This window comes from Fringilla coelebs (assembly GCF_963513975.1).
Source record: "Fringilla coelebs genome assembly, chromosome: Z".
NCBI classification, from domain to species: Eukaryota; Metazoa; Chordata; class Aves; order Passeriformes; family Fringillidae; genus Fringilla; species Fringilla coelebs.
In genome coordinates, this window is record NC_140031.1 from 23,760,484 (window position 1) to 23,781,264 (window position 20,781).

Below are 20,781 nucleotides of genomic sequence, written 5' to 3' on the forward strand. Positions count from 1 at the left end.
TAATTTTTGTATTTGAGGGTAAAAAGAGGTGAACTTTTAGCTAGAAGCAAATGGTATTCTTTTTCTTCCCTTCACCTTTCCTCCTTCTTAATTTTATTCTGCAATGTTAAATTTATCCCTTCCTGTTCTTTCTTGTACTTTCTTTCTCTTTTCTTATGCTCTAAATATTTTTTCTGTTCTTTGCTTTGCATCTGTTAGTCTTTACATTGTGATTGTGCCTTTTCCCCAAACTATTGAAAGGAAGACTTTTTTCTTGGTAAGACTAAGGTGTTTTATGTCTCACTTCTGTTTTGAGTATGAAACTGTTTTGAATAAATGACAGTGATCTAAAAATCGTAATGGATTGTTTTAGTTCTATCTGCAAGGGTCACAAGACTTTTTCAACACAGATTGCACATTTGAGGTTGCTGAAGAGAAATGTTCCTTACTGCAGCATATTTAAATCTTAGCCCCCATTTTTAGGCACCAGTCCTAGACTTAATCGCTGCTTCTTAGAGAAATGAAAATGAGCACTCCTTCAGTTTGCTATGAAATTACTTAGCAGCGATGTTGCTGTAGTTGTGATATACTGGCAAAAAATTAATGTTCAGTGGTCCTCAGACCCCTACTTCAATGCATGTGATGCTCTTGTCTCAGAGGTGTACTATAAAATTCTCATGAATATGGATTTTCTTAAAGGTGTTTATGGTTGGGTTTTTTTTAGTTTTCATTAAACTTTTATTTCATTACCCTTTCAAGTGTATTATGTTATTAGCTACGTGAATTTTTAAAAGCCTCTGCAAGGCTGAGTTGAAGGATTTGAAGAGATTTTCAGGTAATAAATGTGTTTACATACTCATATTGTTTTGGAAAATTGTGGGGCTTTCTTTATAATGAAATAACCATGTACATCTGTACTGGGATTATACAGGGTACTGTATAGATGATGATATTATTAGTAAATTACAAATAAAACCTGATTTATGTATTGTTGATCATGTAACTTTTTTATATGCTGAAGGAAGCTAAGAATTATGTAAATGAAAATACTTTAATGTTAAATTTCACCTGCCTTAGTCATATTCTCAAGACTGAGTAGGTGTCTTAATTCCTTTGTGTAGCTAAAGTATCAAAGCTCACTAGTTTTAAAAATTGGAAATTTTTTATAGAGAGAACTTTTTTGAATTGCAAATGAAATTTTCTCAAACTAGTAGAATTTTATTGTGTGTTCCTTAGCTGCAATAAAATTTAGGTTTTCTTAGGAAATAAAAAAATGTTTTGCTGGGTATGAAATATGGAACTCTAGAGGTTAATATCACAAGGTAAGCTGACTTGAAATATAAGTCCTTTTACTGAAAAATGCCTCGAAGTTTCCCTGGGAATTTCCATTAATACTTCAATTTTTATTAACTGAAAGCATGTTTATCTCTCAACTCTTAAAATCCACAAATGTGTGGAATCCACAAAAGTGTGCAAATCTCTTATCAAAACTTCAAACCTAAAGTTTCCATTTTAATTTGCTGGAATTATATTGTATCTTCTATGTAATGATGTTAATATATTACATTTTCAGTACAATTCCGTTACAGTCATTTGAATAGAGTCGTAATCTGAAAAGTGGTCCTTGAAAGAGAGGGTACTGCTTTAAGTTCAAGTCTGTTTCAGGGGCTTCAGATCTGCATAATACTACCAGTCCAACCAAACCCTTAGGTTTTACTTCTGACCTCTTTATCCAAATGGTAATGAATAGACTATGATTATAATTGAAGTAAAAATTATATTGTATAAGGAAATCAGAGTAATATAACTGTGATCTTGCAGTCTATATTGATTCTTCTTTCCATTGTTCACCTAAGTGAAAATGCTTTCAGACTTGCATAGGAGCAATAGATCTAGTCTTTGGAAGACTAACAGAATACAATGTTAGGTAATGTGATAATTTTGAATTGATATTTTGTATATATAATATAGGCTGTGTGTTATATTATTTATATTGTGCACTTCTTTATCATTGCATATGACTGCCTGTTTGTTCAGGAAGCCTTCTTTCAAATTCTTCCTTGATAAAAGACATGTCATATGCCAGACCACTAGTTCATTACTTGAATATTTTTATATTCTGTGAGGTAGAAGGGATAAATTAAGTTTCTAAAATTATTATTCACTTTTAAGTACCTTTGTTGCTGAAAGCTGTAAATGCATTGTGTCCAAGACCACACAGAACACACTGTCCTGGTCTAGTGAAAGCAAAGACACCAGTTTTCTGTCCATTCAGGAATAGGCACTGTTTGTTATAATTTCTGTTTGTAACATGCATCCTGGTTCTGTGACCCAGTGTGTTTCTTACTTGTCTTGTAATCCCCAGCCTGTTCCTTTCCAATGGTACTTAACGCATGAGCATCAGGAGTTTTTTAGGTGTTGAAAATTTTCTTTTAATATAACAAGAAAATGTTTCAGTAATTATTTTTAAGCAGGAAAATATTTTGAGTATTACTGGATAGTTTTGTCCTATGGAAGTGTAAGTATCTAAAAATTTTAACCTTTAGACAGACTAGAATATGATAATTCTGTACTATGTCTCGGTGTCCAGTGTTGTTCAAAATGCTTCAAGGTGCCTTTCCTAGTCTTCAGTTTTTATGTGTTTCCTGTAGGCTCCATACCTTCAGAGTCTTCCCGGATCCATGCAGATTTTTTTTCATGTTCAAGGGAGCATAAAATGGCACTAGAATCTTACACTTTGGATTTGAAATACTTCCCTACTTCTACAGGGACATCAGGGTCTATCAGGTTCTATCAGTCTATTCACAGTAGCACAAGTCTCTATCATGCAACTGATTATAAATTGCAGCTTACCTTAGAATGAGTCAGTATACTTTTGCTGGTTTAGTACTTGAAAGAAAACTATTATTTATGGAGCAGAGGATCTGGTCCCTTTATTCTTTATCTCTTCAACTTCTTTTAGCCTAATAAGCCAAACTTATCAAACGTTGCTTGTGCCTTCTAAAGCCTCTCTCCAGCCAGGCTGCAAATTATGTTGGTTACACTTTACTGTCTGAAGTGTTTTCATCATGTGAGATTGTCCCTTTTTTTAAGACCTCTAACAATTTTTGTCAAGCTTTATCTCTGCTGACAAACCTGAATTGTATTCAAGGTTTTGCTGTTGTGGAGAAGATGAATACTTCTACTAGCATGTGTCTCTTAACAAGTGTGATTGGTTGAAGTCCGCTCTTCTGTCAAAAACTTCTCACAGCTAATTACTGAGCAACAGCATGTCTGTTCTGGGGTTCTGAAACTCATCTATAAAGCATGTGGAAGGATTTAGGTAGGCATGTTCACATACAGCATCAAAATTTCAGATCTGTCTTACGTAATGCATTAATGCTTTAAGTAGCAAACAGTTAATACACTATCCAATGTTTTCCTTTTTCAAGGAAACTGTTCTTCATACAGCAGGTGAATACTGATCTTGGTGGGCTAAAGTAGTTTGTGGTGTTGCAGTCAGTCACCAAATAGTGACTAGTACCAAAATTCTTCTTACTTTCAAAATAAGTACTCGCTTTAGAACAGTTCTTGGAAATATTAGAAAGGTCTCTGGAAGACAATCTTGTTTGCCAAAGATTTTGCTACAGCCGTCAAAAGAAAGCTGTGAGTATATTTCCATATGAAACTGGGGAGAGAAACTGAAATTTGTAGCTTCAAATCATTTATACCTAACCAACGAATGCAAATTTTTAAATAATTTTTTCAATACAAGATAGAATTAAGGCTGTCAAAGTGGGAAAATACTGTGTATTTATGCTTTGGATATCATTGAAGCTTTGTTTTAATTCAGTATGTGGGTGTGTGAAGCTCTGTTTTGAGGTAATGGTAGCATTCACATGATACTACAAATGTCGTATTTTACCCTAAATGGAAGTCACATTCTCAACTTTTATGCCATATTAAATGTAACTTCTAGCAAAACCGCAGTTAAATGTTAGCTCATTTACTTAGTGACTTTTAAAAAAGGCTAATGAAACTTCTTATCTGTCTGATTCTTCATTTAAGCTGTTAATACTTTATGAAGTAAAGTATTAACTGAATTGTATGTCTGGAATAACGTAAAAAAGAATTATGCGTGTTCTTCCACACTAAAATACTCACTCTCTGCTGTGAATAAATCATAGTAGATGGGGAATGCACAAAGTCTATTTGCAAATTGTAGTCTGGAATACTATGGTCTCAGTTTTTAATGATTTTATTCTCCCAGGGCTCTGAACTTTTTAGTCATTTTGCAATTTAGAAAAGTGTTAACTGCACAATTAAATCATGTGCTACTACAAACAGTTAATTGTATTTAATGCAGTTTAACTAACAACGGCCACTCTTTGTTCTGTTCTCCAGTAGTTCTAGTAATCCTATGACCACAGGGTCAGACAGATCATTTTACTGGTCTTGGTGAAAATAAAACATCCTTTCAAAAAGCAAACAAAACAATAAATTTACGTTGGACTGATTAGTCTTAAATCAGCTGTGAAACTGCATCTAAAGGGATTGAAATGACAACAGAAAGCATTGGAACATTTGAATCTGCTCTCAGAATGCTCATGCTATCTCTCTATTGTCAAAAAGGATTAGAGGATTGGTTTTATTTCTGATAAAGTTGCTAATGTGTACTGGTTATCATCAGTTTGAATTTTAATTAGACATCTGTGAAAGTAAAATTTGTGCATTGCCCATTTCTTTAGGGATGTGTGAAGAAGCATATTACATAGTTCTAGTGTAGTGCACTATAGACAGTGAAGATTGGAGAATAAGTGCATAGGAAATTATCTGTCAGTTGTTGATTCAATAGTTAATTAATTAATTAAAGAGTTAAATTAATAGTCGAAACAGACTTTCATCTTCCAATGTAAGAGTCTTACTTTCAGTCCTCTGCTGGCAGGAAAAAATATGTTAATGTTAAGAGTATTTATATCTCCATTATACCCTGCTTATGCCTTCTTTTTCTGATGGAAATTCAAGATATAGGCCTAATATCAGTGTAATGCTACTCAGATTGCTTTTCTTCTCCAGAACACTATAGCACTATTGTTGAACATGGAGGCGCTTTCTGAGATCTCTGTGCAAAGCTTTCCCCTTTTGTTAGAACCAGGAGGCTTTGCTTGTGCTTGTTCCCCTGAAGCTGGTTCCGTGCCACTCCAGAAAATAATTACTACTTGTCCCGATCTCTTTCTTTAGTAGAGGCTTCAGTACTTCTACTGCAAGGTTTATCTGGGGACAGAGCACCAATTCAGCTAGATGTCTTAAGATGAGGTTTCAGCTGGGTGGTCTGAAATTTTGGCAGTAATTTATTGTGTCTGAGTTCAGTTTCAGATTTTCTGTCTAGTCTTGGAATGAGTGAAGAGAATCCTAGAATTGTGTTCTACCTAGAAATAAACTATGCAGTGATAGCAGAAGTTATAAGAATATCCTAGTGCATCGCAAAACAGACTTGCTTACTCAGGTAAATGCAGACTTCTGAGCTAGTTGGAAGAGGAAGATGAAAGAAATGTTGAAGTGGTAGATGAAGTAGTCTGTGGGCAGGTGAGTGATGTCTCACAGTCGATAGTCTTCATTCTCAATTTACCAGATGCCTGCTGAAAATACGATACAGTGGAGAGGAACCAGTCCAGGAGGTTCCTGGAAGACAATGCCCCCTGACACAGCTGGTCAGAATTGTCAACAAGGTAGGGTGCCCTACTAGAGCTGTTGTTTGTGAGCAGAGGAGGACTGGTGGGTGATGGGATATGATGTTTGGAGGCTCTCTGGGCCACTGTGATGACAAGATGACGGAACTTTTCATTGTCAGAGAAGTAAGGAGGTGCTCCAGCAAAACTGCAGGGGGAAATAAATATTAAGGAAAAGACTGAGGTGCCTTTTCTGAAGTGAAGAGGGCAATTATTGTAAAACCAGTTGTTCTCGAGGTACTCAACCCCTGATCTGTAAGACAGAGAGGATGAGGAGGAGAATGAAGCCCCCATGATCCAATGGGAAATAGTGTGCTACACCTCTTACACACACACAAAAGTGTGTGGGGCACATAGCATCCACCCATGGGTAGTGAAGAAGCCAGAGCTTGAGCCACATTCCAGCATTTAGCAACAGTCCTGGTTGTTGGATCCCAGTTCATTGGAGGTTGAAGATGCCAGTTCATGAAGATCCCAGTTCATTGGAGGTTGGCAAATATGACATCCATCTACACAGAGGGTTCAAGGGAGGATCTGGGGAACTGTCAAGCTTGTCAGCTTGAGCTCAGTGGTGAGCAAGGATACAGATGTAGCAGGTCACCTTGAGTGCTGTTATGGGGCACATGCGGGACAACCTGAGGATCAGGCCTAGCCAGCATGGGTTTGTGAAAGGGAGGTCCTGCTTGACAAATTTAAGCTCCCATATAATAGGAGTGGGCCACTCAGTAGATGAGGGAAGGGCTGTGAATGTTGTCAAACTGGACTTTGGTAAAGCCTTTGAAAATATTTTCCACTGCATTATCCTGGAGAAACTGGCAGCCCATCGCTTGGATGCATGTATGCTTTGCTGGTTAAAAGAGTTGCTGGCTGGCCAGGCCCGGAGAGGAGTGGTGGTGTATGGAATTATATCCAGCTGGTGGCTGGTCACCTGTGCTATTCCATAGGGCTCACTGCTGGGGCCAGACTTGTTTAATGCCCTTATTGATGACCTGGACAAGGGGATCCAGTGCAGTCTCAATCAGTCTTCAGGTGACACCAGGCTGGGTGGGAGTGCTGATCTGCTGGGGGGCAGGAAGGCTCTGCAGAAGGATCTGGGCAGGCTGGATCATGGCTGAGGCCACTGGGGTGAGGTTCAACAAGGCCCAGTGCTGGGTCCTGCCCTTGGGTCACAACAACCCCCGGCAGCTCCACAGGCTGGGACAGAGTGGCTGGAAAGGACCTGAGGGTGCTGGTGACAGCAGCTGAACATGAGGCAGGCTGTGCCCAGGTGGGCAAGAAGGGCAATGGCATCCTGGCCTGGATCAGCAATGGTGTGGCCAGCAGGAGCAGGGCAGGGATTGTCCCCCTGTACTGGTGAGGCCACACCTGGAATCCTGTGTCCAGCTCTGGGCCCCTCATGATAGAAAAGACGGTGAAGTCCTGGAACAATTCCAGAGAAGGGCAACCGAGCTGGCGAAGAGTCTGGAGCACAACTCCTGTGAGTGGCTGGGAGAAAAGGAGGCTCAGTGGTGACCTTATCGCCCTGCAGTTACCTGAAAGGAGGTTGCAGCCGGGTCATGGTCAAGCAACATGACAAGAGGATATGGCCTCCAGTTGCACCAGGGGAGATTTAGATTGGATGTTGGAAAGAATTTTTTCAGTGAGGGTTGTCAAGCCCTGGAATGGACTGCCTGGGGAAGGGGTAGAGTCAGCACCCCTAGAGATGTTTAAAGGACTTGTAGGCAGGGCACTTCAGACATGATTCAGTGGTGAACTTCGCAGTGCTGGGTTAATGACTGGACTATATGAGCTGAAAGGTCTTTTCCAACCCAAATAATACTATGATTCTGAACTTACACTTGTATCATTTTGGCATTGAATATAATCAGTAGGTCAGTTTGAGGCTTTAAGGGGTTTTTTGTGATTGAGTGTTTTCACATTGTCTGGTAACTGTTCTCCATGTGTAGGATGATTAATAGAATTTGAACGAACAATTCTTGTTACAATCATTGTACACCAGGGAGTTGCAGGTTTTTAGCCTACTCTTCTGACTCTTTTGCATAATACTTTGCTTTCCTATCCATCACAATGTGCAAATCATGCAGTATTGCATGTCCTCTTTGTCTTAGTGGGTCCTTTTGACTAGAGATTCTAAATAATTAGGACTCCATCAACTTGATTTTGATGAATTTCAGTTAATTAAAATAATTTCCCTGAGTATTGTCATCATGCTTTGTTTGGAACATAATTATTTCCTACCAGATCTTAGCAGATCTGAGAAAAGAGTAATATTTTAAAATTACAATAAAATACGTGATTATGAGAAGATCATCTAAATACTTCTGCTGTTGGGTGTCACTATTGAACATGAAACAACATGAGTGCGCACACTGCTGCTCTCAAGGTGAAGAAAAGGGAAGTTTATTTTCTGACTCTAACATTATAGTTTTCCAGAAGTGACAGTGGATTGGAGGGTGAATGTGCCACCTCTCCAATGACACTGGACAAACTAAGAGTTTATAAAATTTCTCTTCTTCCATAAAAGAATGCAAAACATAAGTTATTTACAGGAAGTGTGTGAGAAAGTTTGCTACCAGAATGTAAACATTAGAAGGCTTAGAAGCCTTCTTAAAAAATCAGGGTGACAGTTGGGGTATGAGGAAGGGCCTTAATCAGATTTTAAATAGAGGTGTTTTCATAAGAGGCATATGCTGCTTTTTATTGGAACTCTGCTGCTCCAAGTATGTTCCAAACAAACCATTCTTTAAAAAAATAGGAAGTCAGAAATGTGAGAGCTCAAGCTATTTCTTTGTAACAGTTATTAATGAGTTAAATACTGTTTCAAACTCAATATTCCTGTTGAATTCAATAGTACTGATCTGCATGCCTGTTAGCAGTCAAGGCAAGGATATTGAAGACTGAATCAATGAAGATTGAATTATCCTCCTCCTGTTAGAGGAAGCTTCTTCAGTGCAGGTTGTGATGCACTGGGATCGGGAAATTTCCTTTCACATTGCCTGTCCTGTAGGCAAGGGAGGAATTCAGTTACCACGGAACTTGATATAGCATCCTGAGTTTATAGTTTAAAATGTGACTGCCACAAAGAATTGTGGGAAGAGAAGTAAGGAAATTAGAGTACTTCAGTTGCTATTGCATAAAATATCGATGAGTTTGCTAGGCATCCTGCAAAACACTCAGAGCAAAATTGGCATCAAGTAATGAAACTTCCCTTCATATTTCTTCTTTTTAAAAAAAGTTCAGTGTCTATCCAAATTGTAATAAAAACAGAATAGAATGATGGTTTAAATTCATTGTCACTTCTTTCCTCTTTCCCCCCATCCTCCTACCTCTACTAAAGCCATTTTTATGGATTCTTTCACTACACCTGAATTTTGACCTAGGCGTGCAGCCTTTCCAAGTTTTCTGAAGACCTATATATTATTTTAATTTCAAGTTATTTTCTAGAAACGCCAATTTTGGATCATAGGCTTTAAGTCCAAAAAATACCTAAAATAGTTTGTTGAGTAATAGTAAAGGTGTTTCATATGTCAGTACAATGTATTTCTTAGGAAATTTTGCTTGTATTGTTAGTGTGTTTTTCACATCAGTGCATGTACTGTTTAGAGCAAATGGGTAGAAAAGCCAAAAGCTATTTTTAAAAAACATATATGAATCTTGCCTGAAACTGTGGTGCTGTACATTACTTCCTTAATGAATAAAACCTGTTGATTCAAATATTCTGTGTATGTCCCTGTCATTTTGTCTTTTGATAGGTTGATGAAGTGGTGGATGAATATAGTGAAAATAATTTCTATGAATCTGATGAAGAACAGAAAGAGAAGGATCAGAAATTGAAAACCATCTATACTATGGACCCGGATCACAGGCTGCTGTTACGAAATACAAAGCCCCTGCTTCAAAGCCGAAATGCTGCTGTATGACAAATTCCTTTTTGATTAAAATGTTAAATCACAAATAATCTAATTTTTAAAAAATTTAAAAGATTGAGGAGTAAAATCTACAACTCTTTAAAACTGGTGAAAATAGCCTTTAGTAACTCTAAGAGAAGTGTGATGGATCTATTTTGAATGTAACGTAGGTTGTAAGTGAAACACCTAAACTGATTGTGGTGTGTGCTCCAAATAATACAGAAAAACAGAGTACTAGAAAAAAGTATGAGAGCATATGAATCCAACTTACATAGCGTGTGATGATTCTACCAAAGGTAGCTCTTGGTGCTATAACTCAGCAGTTAGGATGGCACAAACTGGTACAGTTTATTGATACAGTTTTATGGAACAGATCTACAAAGAAAATCATACTTGTTATTGATTCATTGATTTGTTCTTTCTTTTGAGTCTCACATTTTGAAAGTAGACAATTATACATCACATTTCTAGGGCTGTTGCCTTGGCAGGGTTCCAGGATAGATACAACATTATAAGTATGGTATGCTAGATTATTTCCATGAGACTTTTAAATACAGGTTACTTTTTAGAACTGGAAAAAACCATCCTCATGGTGAATCATTGTGATGTTAATCAGATCACAGAATATTAACTTTCTAACCTGAGATTGTCATGTTAATTAGGACTAGATGTCTTTTGAGAGAAGTCTTCCAATGATAATGAATATTCATATCACTGCAAAAACAGTCCACCACGATTAAGTCACCTTGCTACCTATTTTTAATAAGTTAAATAGATGAGGTTATAGTTGTCCATTGAAACATACTTTGAGATTTTAACTCATGAGTCTGACTCTTCTCAAAATCATTTATGATCTCTCAGCCCAGCAGACTTTGGAAACAAGTTGATTAAATTTTTACAACTTCTTGCTAAAAATCACTGTTGAATGTCTGTGATACTTCTTAAGTTCATACAAAGAACAAGTATCTTTTATATGTTTGCCATCCCACTTCACTAAGAGATTCAGTCAGTTATTGCCCTAATTCCATAAATAATTTTCTTTATTAAATATGGTATTGATTCTCACACTTATGATCTTTAACTTTCTGCTATAAAGTTAACTGAGATGTTAAAGTGCATTTTAGAAGGTGGTATCAAAACTATGCTAGTTTAAATTGCTATTATGGGGTTATTCATACTATTCACAGAATTTACCTACAATTAGGTGAATTAGTGGCTTTCTATATGACCTTATGTTTTTTGTCAGCAGAAAAAGATACTTGTGGAATATTGCTAAAAATCTTTAAGTTATTTCCTGTCTTTAGATGTTTTTAATTGCTTTTTATTGTTGAATAATAATTTTTTCTTTTATAGTTACTAGGATTTAAGATACCAAGTGAAATGTTACTATGAGGGCTTCACTTGGAGTCTCTATGATTTTTTTTATTTGAAACAGAGAGTTCATCATGACACTGGTGTAGGAAAGGTTGTGACATGACACTCACTAGCATAAAGATCATATTTTGTCTTTTATTTATGAGAAAATTTGAGAAGAAAAAAAACAGGTTTCAAGTTGCTTATGTCTCAGTCTTCTGAATTTTGTTAGCCTGGTACACCCTGTAACAGGGTGTTTTGTTATTAGTACACCCTGTAGCTTTTACTTTCTGTTGGATTTGATACTTTATAAAGACAGCTGTTTTATAAATTACATAATAGAATAATAGAATGAAAGGTTTTGAGTGGATAAAAGGTGATACTGAACCTGTAGTAATACAGCAAAAGCACATTAGAAAACCTTGTAAAGAGTATTTCTTCATTACTTTGTACAGCTGATGTTAGCAATACTGATTAGTCAAGGATGGTATCACTGTTTGTGATTTCAATTACCTAAAGCTTTTTCTCTTTGTCCCTATTTCTATGACCTTCTATTTATTATAGCATATAGTAAATACTGGGAGGAAGTAAAAGTACTTAATTAGTAAAAATATATTTATTCCAGTGTCCTTCCTCAGTCTGCTTTGCTGATTTCAAAGACCACAGGTATGCACTTTGCTTTCTGAAGAAGAGTGAGTTGGTAGTCCTGCAGGTCTGAAGCAAATGTGGTAGATAGGAATGATGATTTGAAGTTAACGTGCTGCTCTGAATGTTCTTCCTTTAGGTGGTAATGGCAGTTGCACAGCTTTACTGGCATTTGGCACCAAAATCTGAAGCTGGTATTGTTTCTAAGTCATTGGTGCGTTTACTCCGTAGTAACAGGTAGGTCAAATACATATTTTACATCACTGTGTGTACTTTTTTGTGCATATTTGTTTAGCCATAGTTATAAGAATGTAACTATTACAAAATTAATTTGATTTTGAAATTGTCCTGGAATACTCACTTTCACTCAGCAAATCAGGATCACTAAAAGTCATTCCCTCATTTTTTATATCCTGCCTAGGGATTGTTGGTTATTGTGTTTCATTCACACGATTTTTGTTTTGACAAGAACATGGCTGCCTAGTTAGTACTTAAGTGGAGTCAGTACTAAGTGGTTGGTTTGATATCTTGATGTTTTTGAAATTATTGGAAATTTAGTTCTATTGAGTTCCTTACTATCTTGCTAAGCACTAAAGAAGTCTTCTGATGTGTATTTTATTTTCCTGCACTGTAACATAAATCTCAAAATGCGTGAGTTTAGAAGGGATCACTGGATATTGTCTAGTCCAGCTTCCTGCTCAGGGTCTCCTGTGTCCAGTCAGCTTTTGGGTATCTCAGGGGAAGGAGACAACATATGTGTTAAAATTGATATTGCCACTTGATACTGCTGTATCTGCTATATCTCCTTAATCCTTGGATGCTTTTTAAGAACAAGTTAATATTTAATTGAGAACATTCTGTTTTGGCTTAATCATTTTCAATAGTATTTTGTCTGTTTTTCTATGAAAGGACTTGTCAGCTACATTTCATAAGAATATTGGTGCTATTTTTTCATTTGTATTTCATAGTTTTTGTGTAGTGTGCCCATATTTTCTGCACAGAAGAGCTCTTCTTCCCTAATCAATTTTTAGATTTTGAACTTCCATATATTTCTCTGAAGAGTCTTGAAGGGTTTACATGAGACAGCACTAATTATTTTTAGGATACCTTTTTAACTAAAAATGATATTTTTGGCAGGAACTTCACTGTTTGGTTTACTTTTTATATCAGTAACTTTACTTTTTAAATCAGTTTTGTCAAACAGACACAAAGGTTTTTTAAAAAACCTCACTTTTGTGTGTCTGGCAAGATTACTCATCCTAGATATACCTTAACTTTTGTCAGCTCTGCCATCAAAGAGCTGTTTCTCTGTAAAAGTTCCACAGCTCAATATCTCTATTGTTTAAAAGTTGGTAAAGGAGTAAAATGGGACTAGGTAGAGTATTCACTCTTTTATTTCAGATAAGAATTAATCCCTATTTTATTTTGTGTTTGGCTTTATAGTACAGTATACTTCCCATTCTCTTTATGCAAAGATGAGTAAAGTGCCTAAAGCAATTGGCAGATAATGTATAAACTCATAATCACAGGTTGAAAGGATCATTTGTATGTGGTTTATTGCTTGTTTATACTCAGGTTTCATTACAAGAAAAGTCACTTCTTTCCCGTATCTCAACCAGTACCTGAAATAACACTAGTCTTCTCATTTCTCTGTCTTGAATGGCTGTTCTGTTTTCTGTTTTTTACCATTTTGGGTGAAACACTTTTGCTTTTAGAACCATTTCGAAATAAGCTTTTGGTGTTTGCCCTTGAAGTTATTTGCCTGTGGCCTTCAAATTAATGTCAACTAAGCTATAATCTAGTTAGGGTGAGAGTGCCCAAAACAGCATCTCATAGCAATTTCCAGTCTTGTTTCATCATGTGTAGCTGACTATTGCCATGCACCTATGTGTGAATTGCATAAAATTAGTTAAAAAGATCTTAAGTACTTCTCTAATATCACTTCTCTTTGTAAGCAATAGCTGTAATTACCTTAGGGCTATTAGACAGTTTTAAGTAAGAGGAGATAATGGGTATTATGATTTCTCATTAGGATGAGGTTTGCAGCGTTTGAGCACTCATGGTTCAGAAATATTGTGTGTAAGTTATTACTTAGTTTTTAAGCAATTGGTGACACAAAATCTGCACTTTAAAAGCTTCAGACTAGTATCCAGATTTCTTTTTGCTCACTGATGTCGAGGCTTTTAAACTCATACACTAATGATGAGAATGCCCTCTCCAAACTTGTTTAATGTTTTTGTATTATATTATTGTCTATCTCTTGCAAAGTCTATTATGTAAAAGTGTTAGTTCTTTATAGATGTATATGTCTGCCAGTGTATACCTTTGAGTCCTGATGCATTTTGAGAATTTTTAGAAAAATTCTTACAAGTATTTCTTGCTAATTGTGCAGAGATTAACTGTTCTTGCAATTATTGCAGTTATTTCAACTCTGCAGATAAAGCTTGTGTGTTTTTATTCTTAGCTATGTCATCCTGAAATATTTATTTCAAGAAGTGGATGAAATGTAAGACTTTTGTAAGCTATTTCCATTATATAAAAATGATAAGTGTAATTTTGGTTTGAATAAATACCCGTGGCCTATTAAAGGTACAGTTGCACTGGTGTCAGTGAGTATTTTTGCATATTGGAGTTTTTAAAAATGAGAGCCTGGTTTCATCATGAATCTCTCTTCTGTGAATCAAATGACGAAGCTGGCAGTTGGCAATAAGCTTTGCCTTCTATGTTTGTGCCAAAGCAAAGGGATAATTAACTTGATGTTCAAATAGAATTGAACTTTCTTTGACGTGTTGAATTATTCTATGTGTCAGTAATTTTGTGGAATGACTCTTTTTTTTCTTTTTACATTCTAGAGAGGTGCAGTATATTGTCCTGCAAAATATTGCCACTATGTCAATCCAGAGAAAGGTATACCCTATTTAGAGTTCTTTAAATCACCTTGTATATGAAATACAGGAGAGTTACTTAAATATATTCTGATTTTCAGGGCATGTTTGAACCTTATCTGAAGAGTTTCTATGTTAGATCAACTGATCCAACTATGATCAAAACACTCAAGGTGAGTTTATTTATGGCAAATTTTTCTATATACTGCTGGACTAATCAGTTTGCAACAGAAAGGTAAAGTGTTTTTCACTCTAATGACACAGGTCATTCTGTGCTGGTTTTTTATCTCACTAAGAAGTATGGAGGTCTTTAGTTATGTCCACAAGGGGCCTTCAGGCTTGTCAGGCTATGTGAAAGTTCCTTTTACTGTGTTGCAGGTGGAAGAGTGGCTGTATTTTCCACTAGACCTTTTAGGACCTTTCAGTGATAGAGAACATTATAATTTTTTTTCAGCCAGGTATTCCAACATTGAGAGTTTGACTATTTCACGGGAGAAAAAGAGTCTTTAATACTGTTAGCTTAAAAAGAGTTTTAATCTCTTCCTCTGTACAAAATGGGGCAGTGTTTGAGTCCCAAATTTTCTTTGAAGTCAGCATTTGACAGAAGTACTTTAGGCTTTCCTCAAGGCCACATCTCAATGCATGTTTCCAGCTGTTGTCTTCTTGTTTTCTCTGCAGTAATGCTTTAACAAATGTGAAATCCTTGACAAAACAATGGCTAAAAAAGTGTCTCCTATTATGTGCCTTTTGTCTTGTTTGGCTTTAGATTGTAATAGGCACTTATGTTTAGGAGTGGAAGGTAGTTTTCTGAAATAATTTTTTTTTCCCTTATCTTAGTTTTATGTGCATATTGCACTTAGATTATATGTGCAAGAGTGGTGTTGAACAAGATGGCTATGCCAAAACTGTCATGTTTACGTACAAAATAAATATATTTTTGTATTTTATACCAACAATAAGACTTAAGTAAATTTGAGGCAGTTGGAGGCAAAAAGATAGTCTCTACATTTTAGGAATATTGTGAACAATGCCTTACTATTATCCAATAATAGTCAGTCCAAAAATAATAGAAAGATGATGAATTTAAATTCCCATATTAATTTATAATATATTGGAGAAGAGATGGAGAAGTAGAAATTGTGGTTTGTCCTTTCATTTTTTCATTTGTTTCATGATGGCTAAAAAATTTAGAAGACCCTAAACTTTTACATACATAAAAAAAAATCTTGTCGTTTTCTCCCTCTTCTACCTCTGTAGTTGAAGCCTACATATTTCAAAACAGAATGGTGAGACCTATGGCCGTAATTAATATGTAGGAGCGCCCTTGAATTTATCTCCTGTGCTGTTTGGATTTCTGGTTTTTTTAAATTTTCCAATATAAAGTTTGCTTTTTGGTCGCTGGTTAGCCTTGAGCTTAGCACTAAGCTTTCACAGTAGCCTATTTTAATCATAAATTCTCAGTTATAATTAATTGTCATCATCTCAGAGTCTATAGTTTTCTGAACAGTAAAGGTTTTTTCCCTGTGACGAGCATTACTTTGCAGACATGTACTGATTTTCTTTTTCTGTTTTATTAATCAGTCTTCTACTATTTGGAAGTCTTACACAGATTTTCTTGGTCAGCCTTTGTCTTCATATCCCTGAAAACTGTAGCATCAGTAGAAAACATTGCCTGTCTTCTCCTCACTTTCACAATTAATATGTGAAAAAGGCCATTGAAGATATTTGTGATGTTCCATTGATAGCCACCCTATAAAATAATCTCCTTTTCTCTTGCATGTTTCTCTTTTTCATTTATCCTCTTGCTTTTTATGCTATTCAAGATGCATATCTTTAAGAGTCTTTTGTGATGTGTGTTAAGAAATTGTTTTGAAGTACAGGTGGACTATATCATTTGAGTATCCTTTTCTGGATGCCTCCAAGTCAAAAAATACCAACATATTTCTGAGGCATGACTTCCATTTGGAGGGACAGGGTTGTGTTTTCAGTTTACTTCATTCAAAGTTGAAACAGCCTGGAAGCGTAGCATCTTAACAATATATGCCAAGTGTTGTATATTGTCCTTTTGTTCACCAGGAATAAAGAGGAGGGCTTCCAGGGTCAGATGTTGTTGGTGTTGAATAAGATCTGAGGAATCTCATAGATGGAAATGTTTCATTCCTGAGTTTAGAAGTCTTTTATTACAGTTTATCTGAATATAATGGCCAATTTATTTCTCCCTCAAGTTGTGACTTCCCTTATTTCTTCTTACATTGTTGTGTGGTTCTTATATGCTAAGGCCTGTTGTATGGAAAAGCTGACAGAAGTAGTTCACGCCCATTTGATGTGCAATGAAACACTAAAGCTCAGGCTCATAAAAAAATGTGTCACTGAACCTCAGTCGTGCTTTGTAAACTTTGGAAGTACTTGCAAGGAAAATATGCCTCCTGAGTGCATTGGTGGTACCAGTTTGTACTGATATGTGGTATACTCTATTGAATTCTGAGTGGTATTTTTATATATCTTTTATATACAATAAAAGTATAGTGTATATGTGGTACTGTTTATAATATTTTATTTAACTTTTGACAATATGTCTGGGTTTTTTTTCTTGTAGCTTGAAATCATGACAAATTTAGCAAATGAAGCGAACATATCAACTCTGCTTCGAGAATTTCAGGTTTGTGCAAAAGTGTATTTTCTTTTATTTATGATCTCTTTTTCCATTGTCGGATGTTTTTCCTAGGCTTAAATTTTTCAAGTTTAAGTATTTTCAAGGATGAAATGTTCCAAATATGGAAATTAAAGCATCTCATACTATAAGGGATAAAGGAGCTATTTGTATATGGAAAGGAGTCTAAATGATGAGAAAAGCTCAATCATTCTATATTCTTAAACACAAATTTCAGCAACTTGACTGACGCTATAAGTCACTGTGTGACAGGGTCTTAATTTTGGCAGTTTTGGCCATTAGTATTTGTTGCCAAACCTCATTTCCATAAGTAATTTGATGAAATTGTGTTTATTGTCTCCAATATCTTTATGTATCAGCAAGATCTTCTGCCAATATTGTGAAACAGTGTCTGTCCTTTCTTTCCTCTTTGCTTGTGGCATCTATTTGCATTGCTTCAGTTCTCTGGCTGGATTTCTGTGAAAGGTACTGGTTCTCAGGCAGGTAGGTTATTCATAGTTTCACAGATGCTCCTAGTTAAATGAACTGAAACCTCTCTGAAGAGAGATCTCATCAACTTCTCCAACCTTGCACACAAGTAAATGGCTGTTTTTGGGTAACTGCCCCCTGCCCCAAGCTTTCTTGCAATCAGAGGTTTGCATGGCCATGGGTGACCAACACTTGCAAGAAAATGTCTTCTAGAAGTGACAAGGAGGTGAAAAATTATAGCTTCTAATGTGCGTTGTACCTTTCTAAGTTTAATTTATTATACAGCATGTTTGCCTCATGAAAATAATATGGTAAGTCTTTGTTTGACAAGAGTTACATATGGAGTAACAAAAATCCTGTTTCTTTAGACTTATGTGAAAAGCCAAGACAAGCAGTTTGCTGCAGCTACGATTCAGGCTATAGGCAGATGCGCCACTAACATCACCGAAGTGACTGACACATGCCTTAACGGCCTCGTCTGTTTGCTCTCCAACAGGGATGGTAAGCTAAAGTTCTTTTCATTTTCTGGATAGCTGATAGTGGGGTTTTCTTAGAGAGAACTGCACAAAGCTTCAGATCATATCAAGAAGTGAGAGTTGACTCCTATAAGAATTTGGCTGACAACTGGATAAAAATCCTGTACTTCCAAAGGCTCTGGTATTCACTGAGTAGTTATTTTCTCTTCTGATACAGAAATTAATTCATTGTGGCCCTCAATTACATGTTTACCTACTTTTTCTTAAAATGTGTGATTATTAAAGTGTACTGTTTTGATTGTCACAGGTATCAATAGTTAGTTACAAGCTAAGTTGCATCAAAGCAGTTAGCCTGTAGAGGGTGCTGAAAGCTTGGAATTTTTTTTTGTAGTGCATGCTTAAATGAAAACACATATTAAATAGTTTTAGGATAAATGGCCTCAAATTTGGCTTGTTTTTGTACTCTAGGCTTCTGTTATTTTTGGATAGCAAAACAAAGTTTCAAATCATTAGGGAACACAAAAAGAACAGATAAAGTCAAAGAGGGTATAGCAGCATGGTAAGTCAATACCTAATAATATTGTATTTTCTTACTAGTTACCAATGAATACAGCAGTTTTATTTCATAAGAAGTCAGTAATATGTGTTAATAAATAATGTCAGGAAGGAACAAAAGCATAATTGTGAAGTGTCCTGGAGTAGTTCAAATAGTTCAAAGAACTTGGCTCACACTGCTCTTGGCTTTGAAAAGCCGCATTAATGCCTCTGTATATCTCCTGGACATAGTTTTCATGGTAATCCCAAGAAAGCCTTTATTGAGGACATCATTTTGGCAGTACATATTTGGCCAGTGACCCACTAATACACATAGAGGTTTCTCTTATTTGGTTTTTTGAACTGAGTTGCCATTCTCAACCACCTCATCTTTTATCAGAAATTCTTAAGTGGCCTCAGTGTATAGCTTTGTATTTTTAATATGTGTGACTTTCATTTCTTAGTCCTGTGTGTCTTGTTTCTGTTTAAGCCTTTCTGATTATCAGCTGCATTTAAAATATCTTCCCATATTGTGTTACAAAGCCTGTCAGCACAGTGCACCTTCTTGTATTATATTCAGCAACAACCATAGTAAAAATACAAGCTTCAAAGTTTGTTCTTGATTTTGCTTCATTCTTCTGGCAATCTTCCTCTGAGTAGGCTTCCTTCAGCATGTACAAATATCCATATTTTTCCTGTTTTAAATGAAATAATGAAACTGTCACTTCAGGATACAGATTTTGTTACTTAAGAATCTGTTTTCTTGCTTCATTTTTGTTTTGAAGGGACCAAGATAAGAGGAAAAAGTTTTTTTCCTTTTATCATAGATTGTCAGTTTAATATTTTCTTCAGAGTGATTCAATATGTATATATATGTATATATTTATATATACACATATATGCATGTGCGTGTATACAAAGATCTGTCTCAAGATTAGTTTTCATGTCTGTTTGTAAGTAGTTGTCTAGCAAATAAAATTATCTTCTTGTGCTTACTGTTCTGAAAGACTGCAAAGGATATATTGAGGATCTTTTAAATCTGGCAGCTGGCAAATTGCTTTACCAGAGCAGCAGTGTCTTTATTCCTTCTTTCAAGGAATGAATTGAGTGGGATAATTTACATGGTACCTTTCCCCAGGTGGCAGGAAATTACTGGTAGTCACAGCTTACTGAGTGTAAGAGTTTTGGCATGGTAAGGGAGTAAAAGAGATTTAGCGTAGGGGATGAAAATAGCTTTAAGAGTCTTGGTTAATCTTGCTTTCCCCCAACTTTACTGTTAAAGTATGCAAGCAATCTGTTTACTCCACTGCTTCTTTCGTGGTCATTTGAAGCCTGGAAGTAGTCCTGCTGCTTTGTGTAGCATGAAGCACAAGCTGGTGGGTCCAGCAGTTTACATGTCTGTGACAGCAGCAACAGCTGTGCTTTCTCAGTACTATTTTCTTATTATGAAGTCACTTGAGTGCAGAAGAGAGGTGCTCATACTAATAACCATAACAGAATCCTGAAGTACAAGCTTGTGGGAAAAGTGCCTTCTCATTCCATGTGCTTGTAACTGTAGATACAACCCAACACATAGGATATCTTGGCTGTATCTGGCAGAAGACCTTTACAGTTAATCATTCTGCAACTTAATGATTAGAGGCAGGACATTGTTCCAGAAACAAGGATATCAAGAACGGCTCTTGAAATTTTCTTTTCTTGCCTAGAAGTGACTCAAAGTCAGATTTTCCGTACTCAGGAAAGCTGTGGTATGTGGGGGAAAAAAAAGTACAACATTTGACGTACAGAAGTGCTACAGAAACTAAAAATTTCAGTGATGAGATGCCTTGGTGAATGACTATCACAAGCTAAACTTGACTGACTCCTGAAGAAACTGTTTTTTGTGAAGCCGTGTTGAGGGCTGAAAATTATTTTCCTTCCTCATCTGCTGAAGGAAGGACAAAAACAAAGGTTGCTTTCTTTCTCTAGTGTGGCATTTGGCATTTGACTGATTCATTTCCTTTAAGCAATTGTATTGATAGTTTCAACTGGCTGTTGGGCCCACTCTAACATAAAAGTAATTTTAGATGTTAAAGACACGTTATAGGAATTATATAGGGCTTATAGGAAGACTCTTGACTGACTGTACTGCATATACTAGAAGTCCTGCAGGTT

At 36.1% G+C, this 20,781-nt stretch overlaps 1 protein-coding gene across 1 annotated transcript in view; it reads left to right on the forward strand.

The window, feature by feature from the left end:
* AP3B1 (adaptor related protein complex 3 subunit beta 1) overlaps positions 1–20,781 on the forward strand; it is a 153,721-nt gene that overhangs the window by 46,825 nt on the left and 86,115 nt on the right. Inside the window, exons 8-13 of the mRNA XM_084225896.1 lie at positions 9,440–9,601; positions 11,733–11,830; positions 14,446–14,500; positions 14,580–14,651; positions 17,075–17,137; positions 17,986–18,118. Coding sequence (XP_084082022.1) covers positions 9,440–9,601; positions 11,733–11,830; positions 14,446–14,500; positions 14,580–14,651; positions 17,075–17,137; positions 17,986–18,118 — 583 coding nt within the window. The remainder of the gene's footprint in view (positions 1–9,439; positions 9,602–11,732; positions 11,831–14,445; positions 14,501–14,579; positions 14,652–17,074; positions 17,138–17,985; positions 18,119–20,781) is intronic.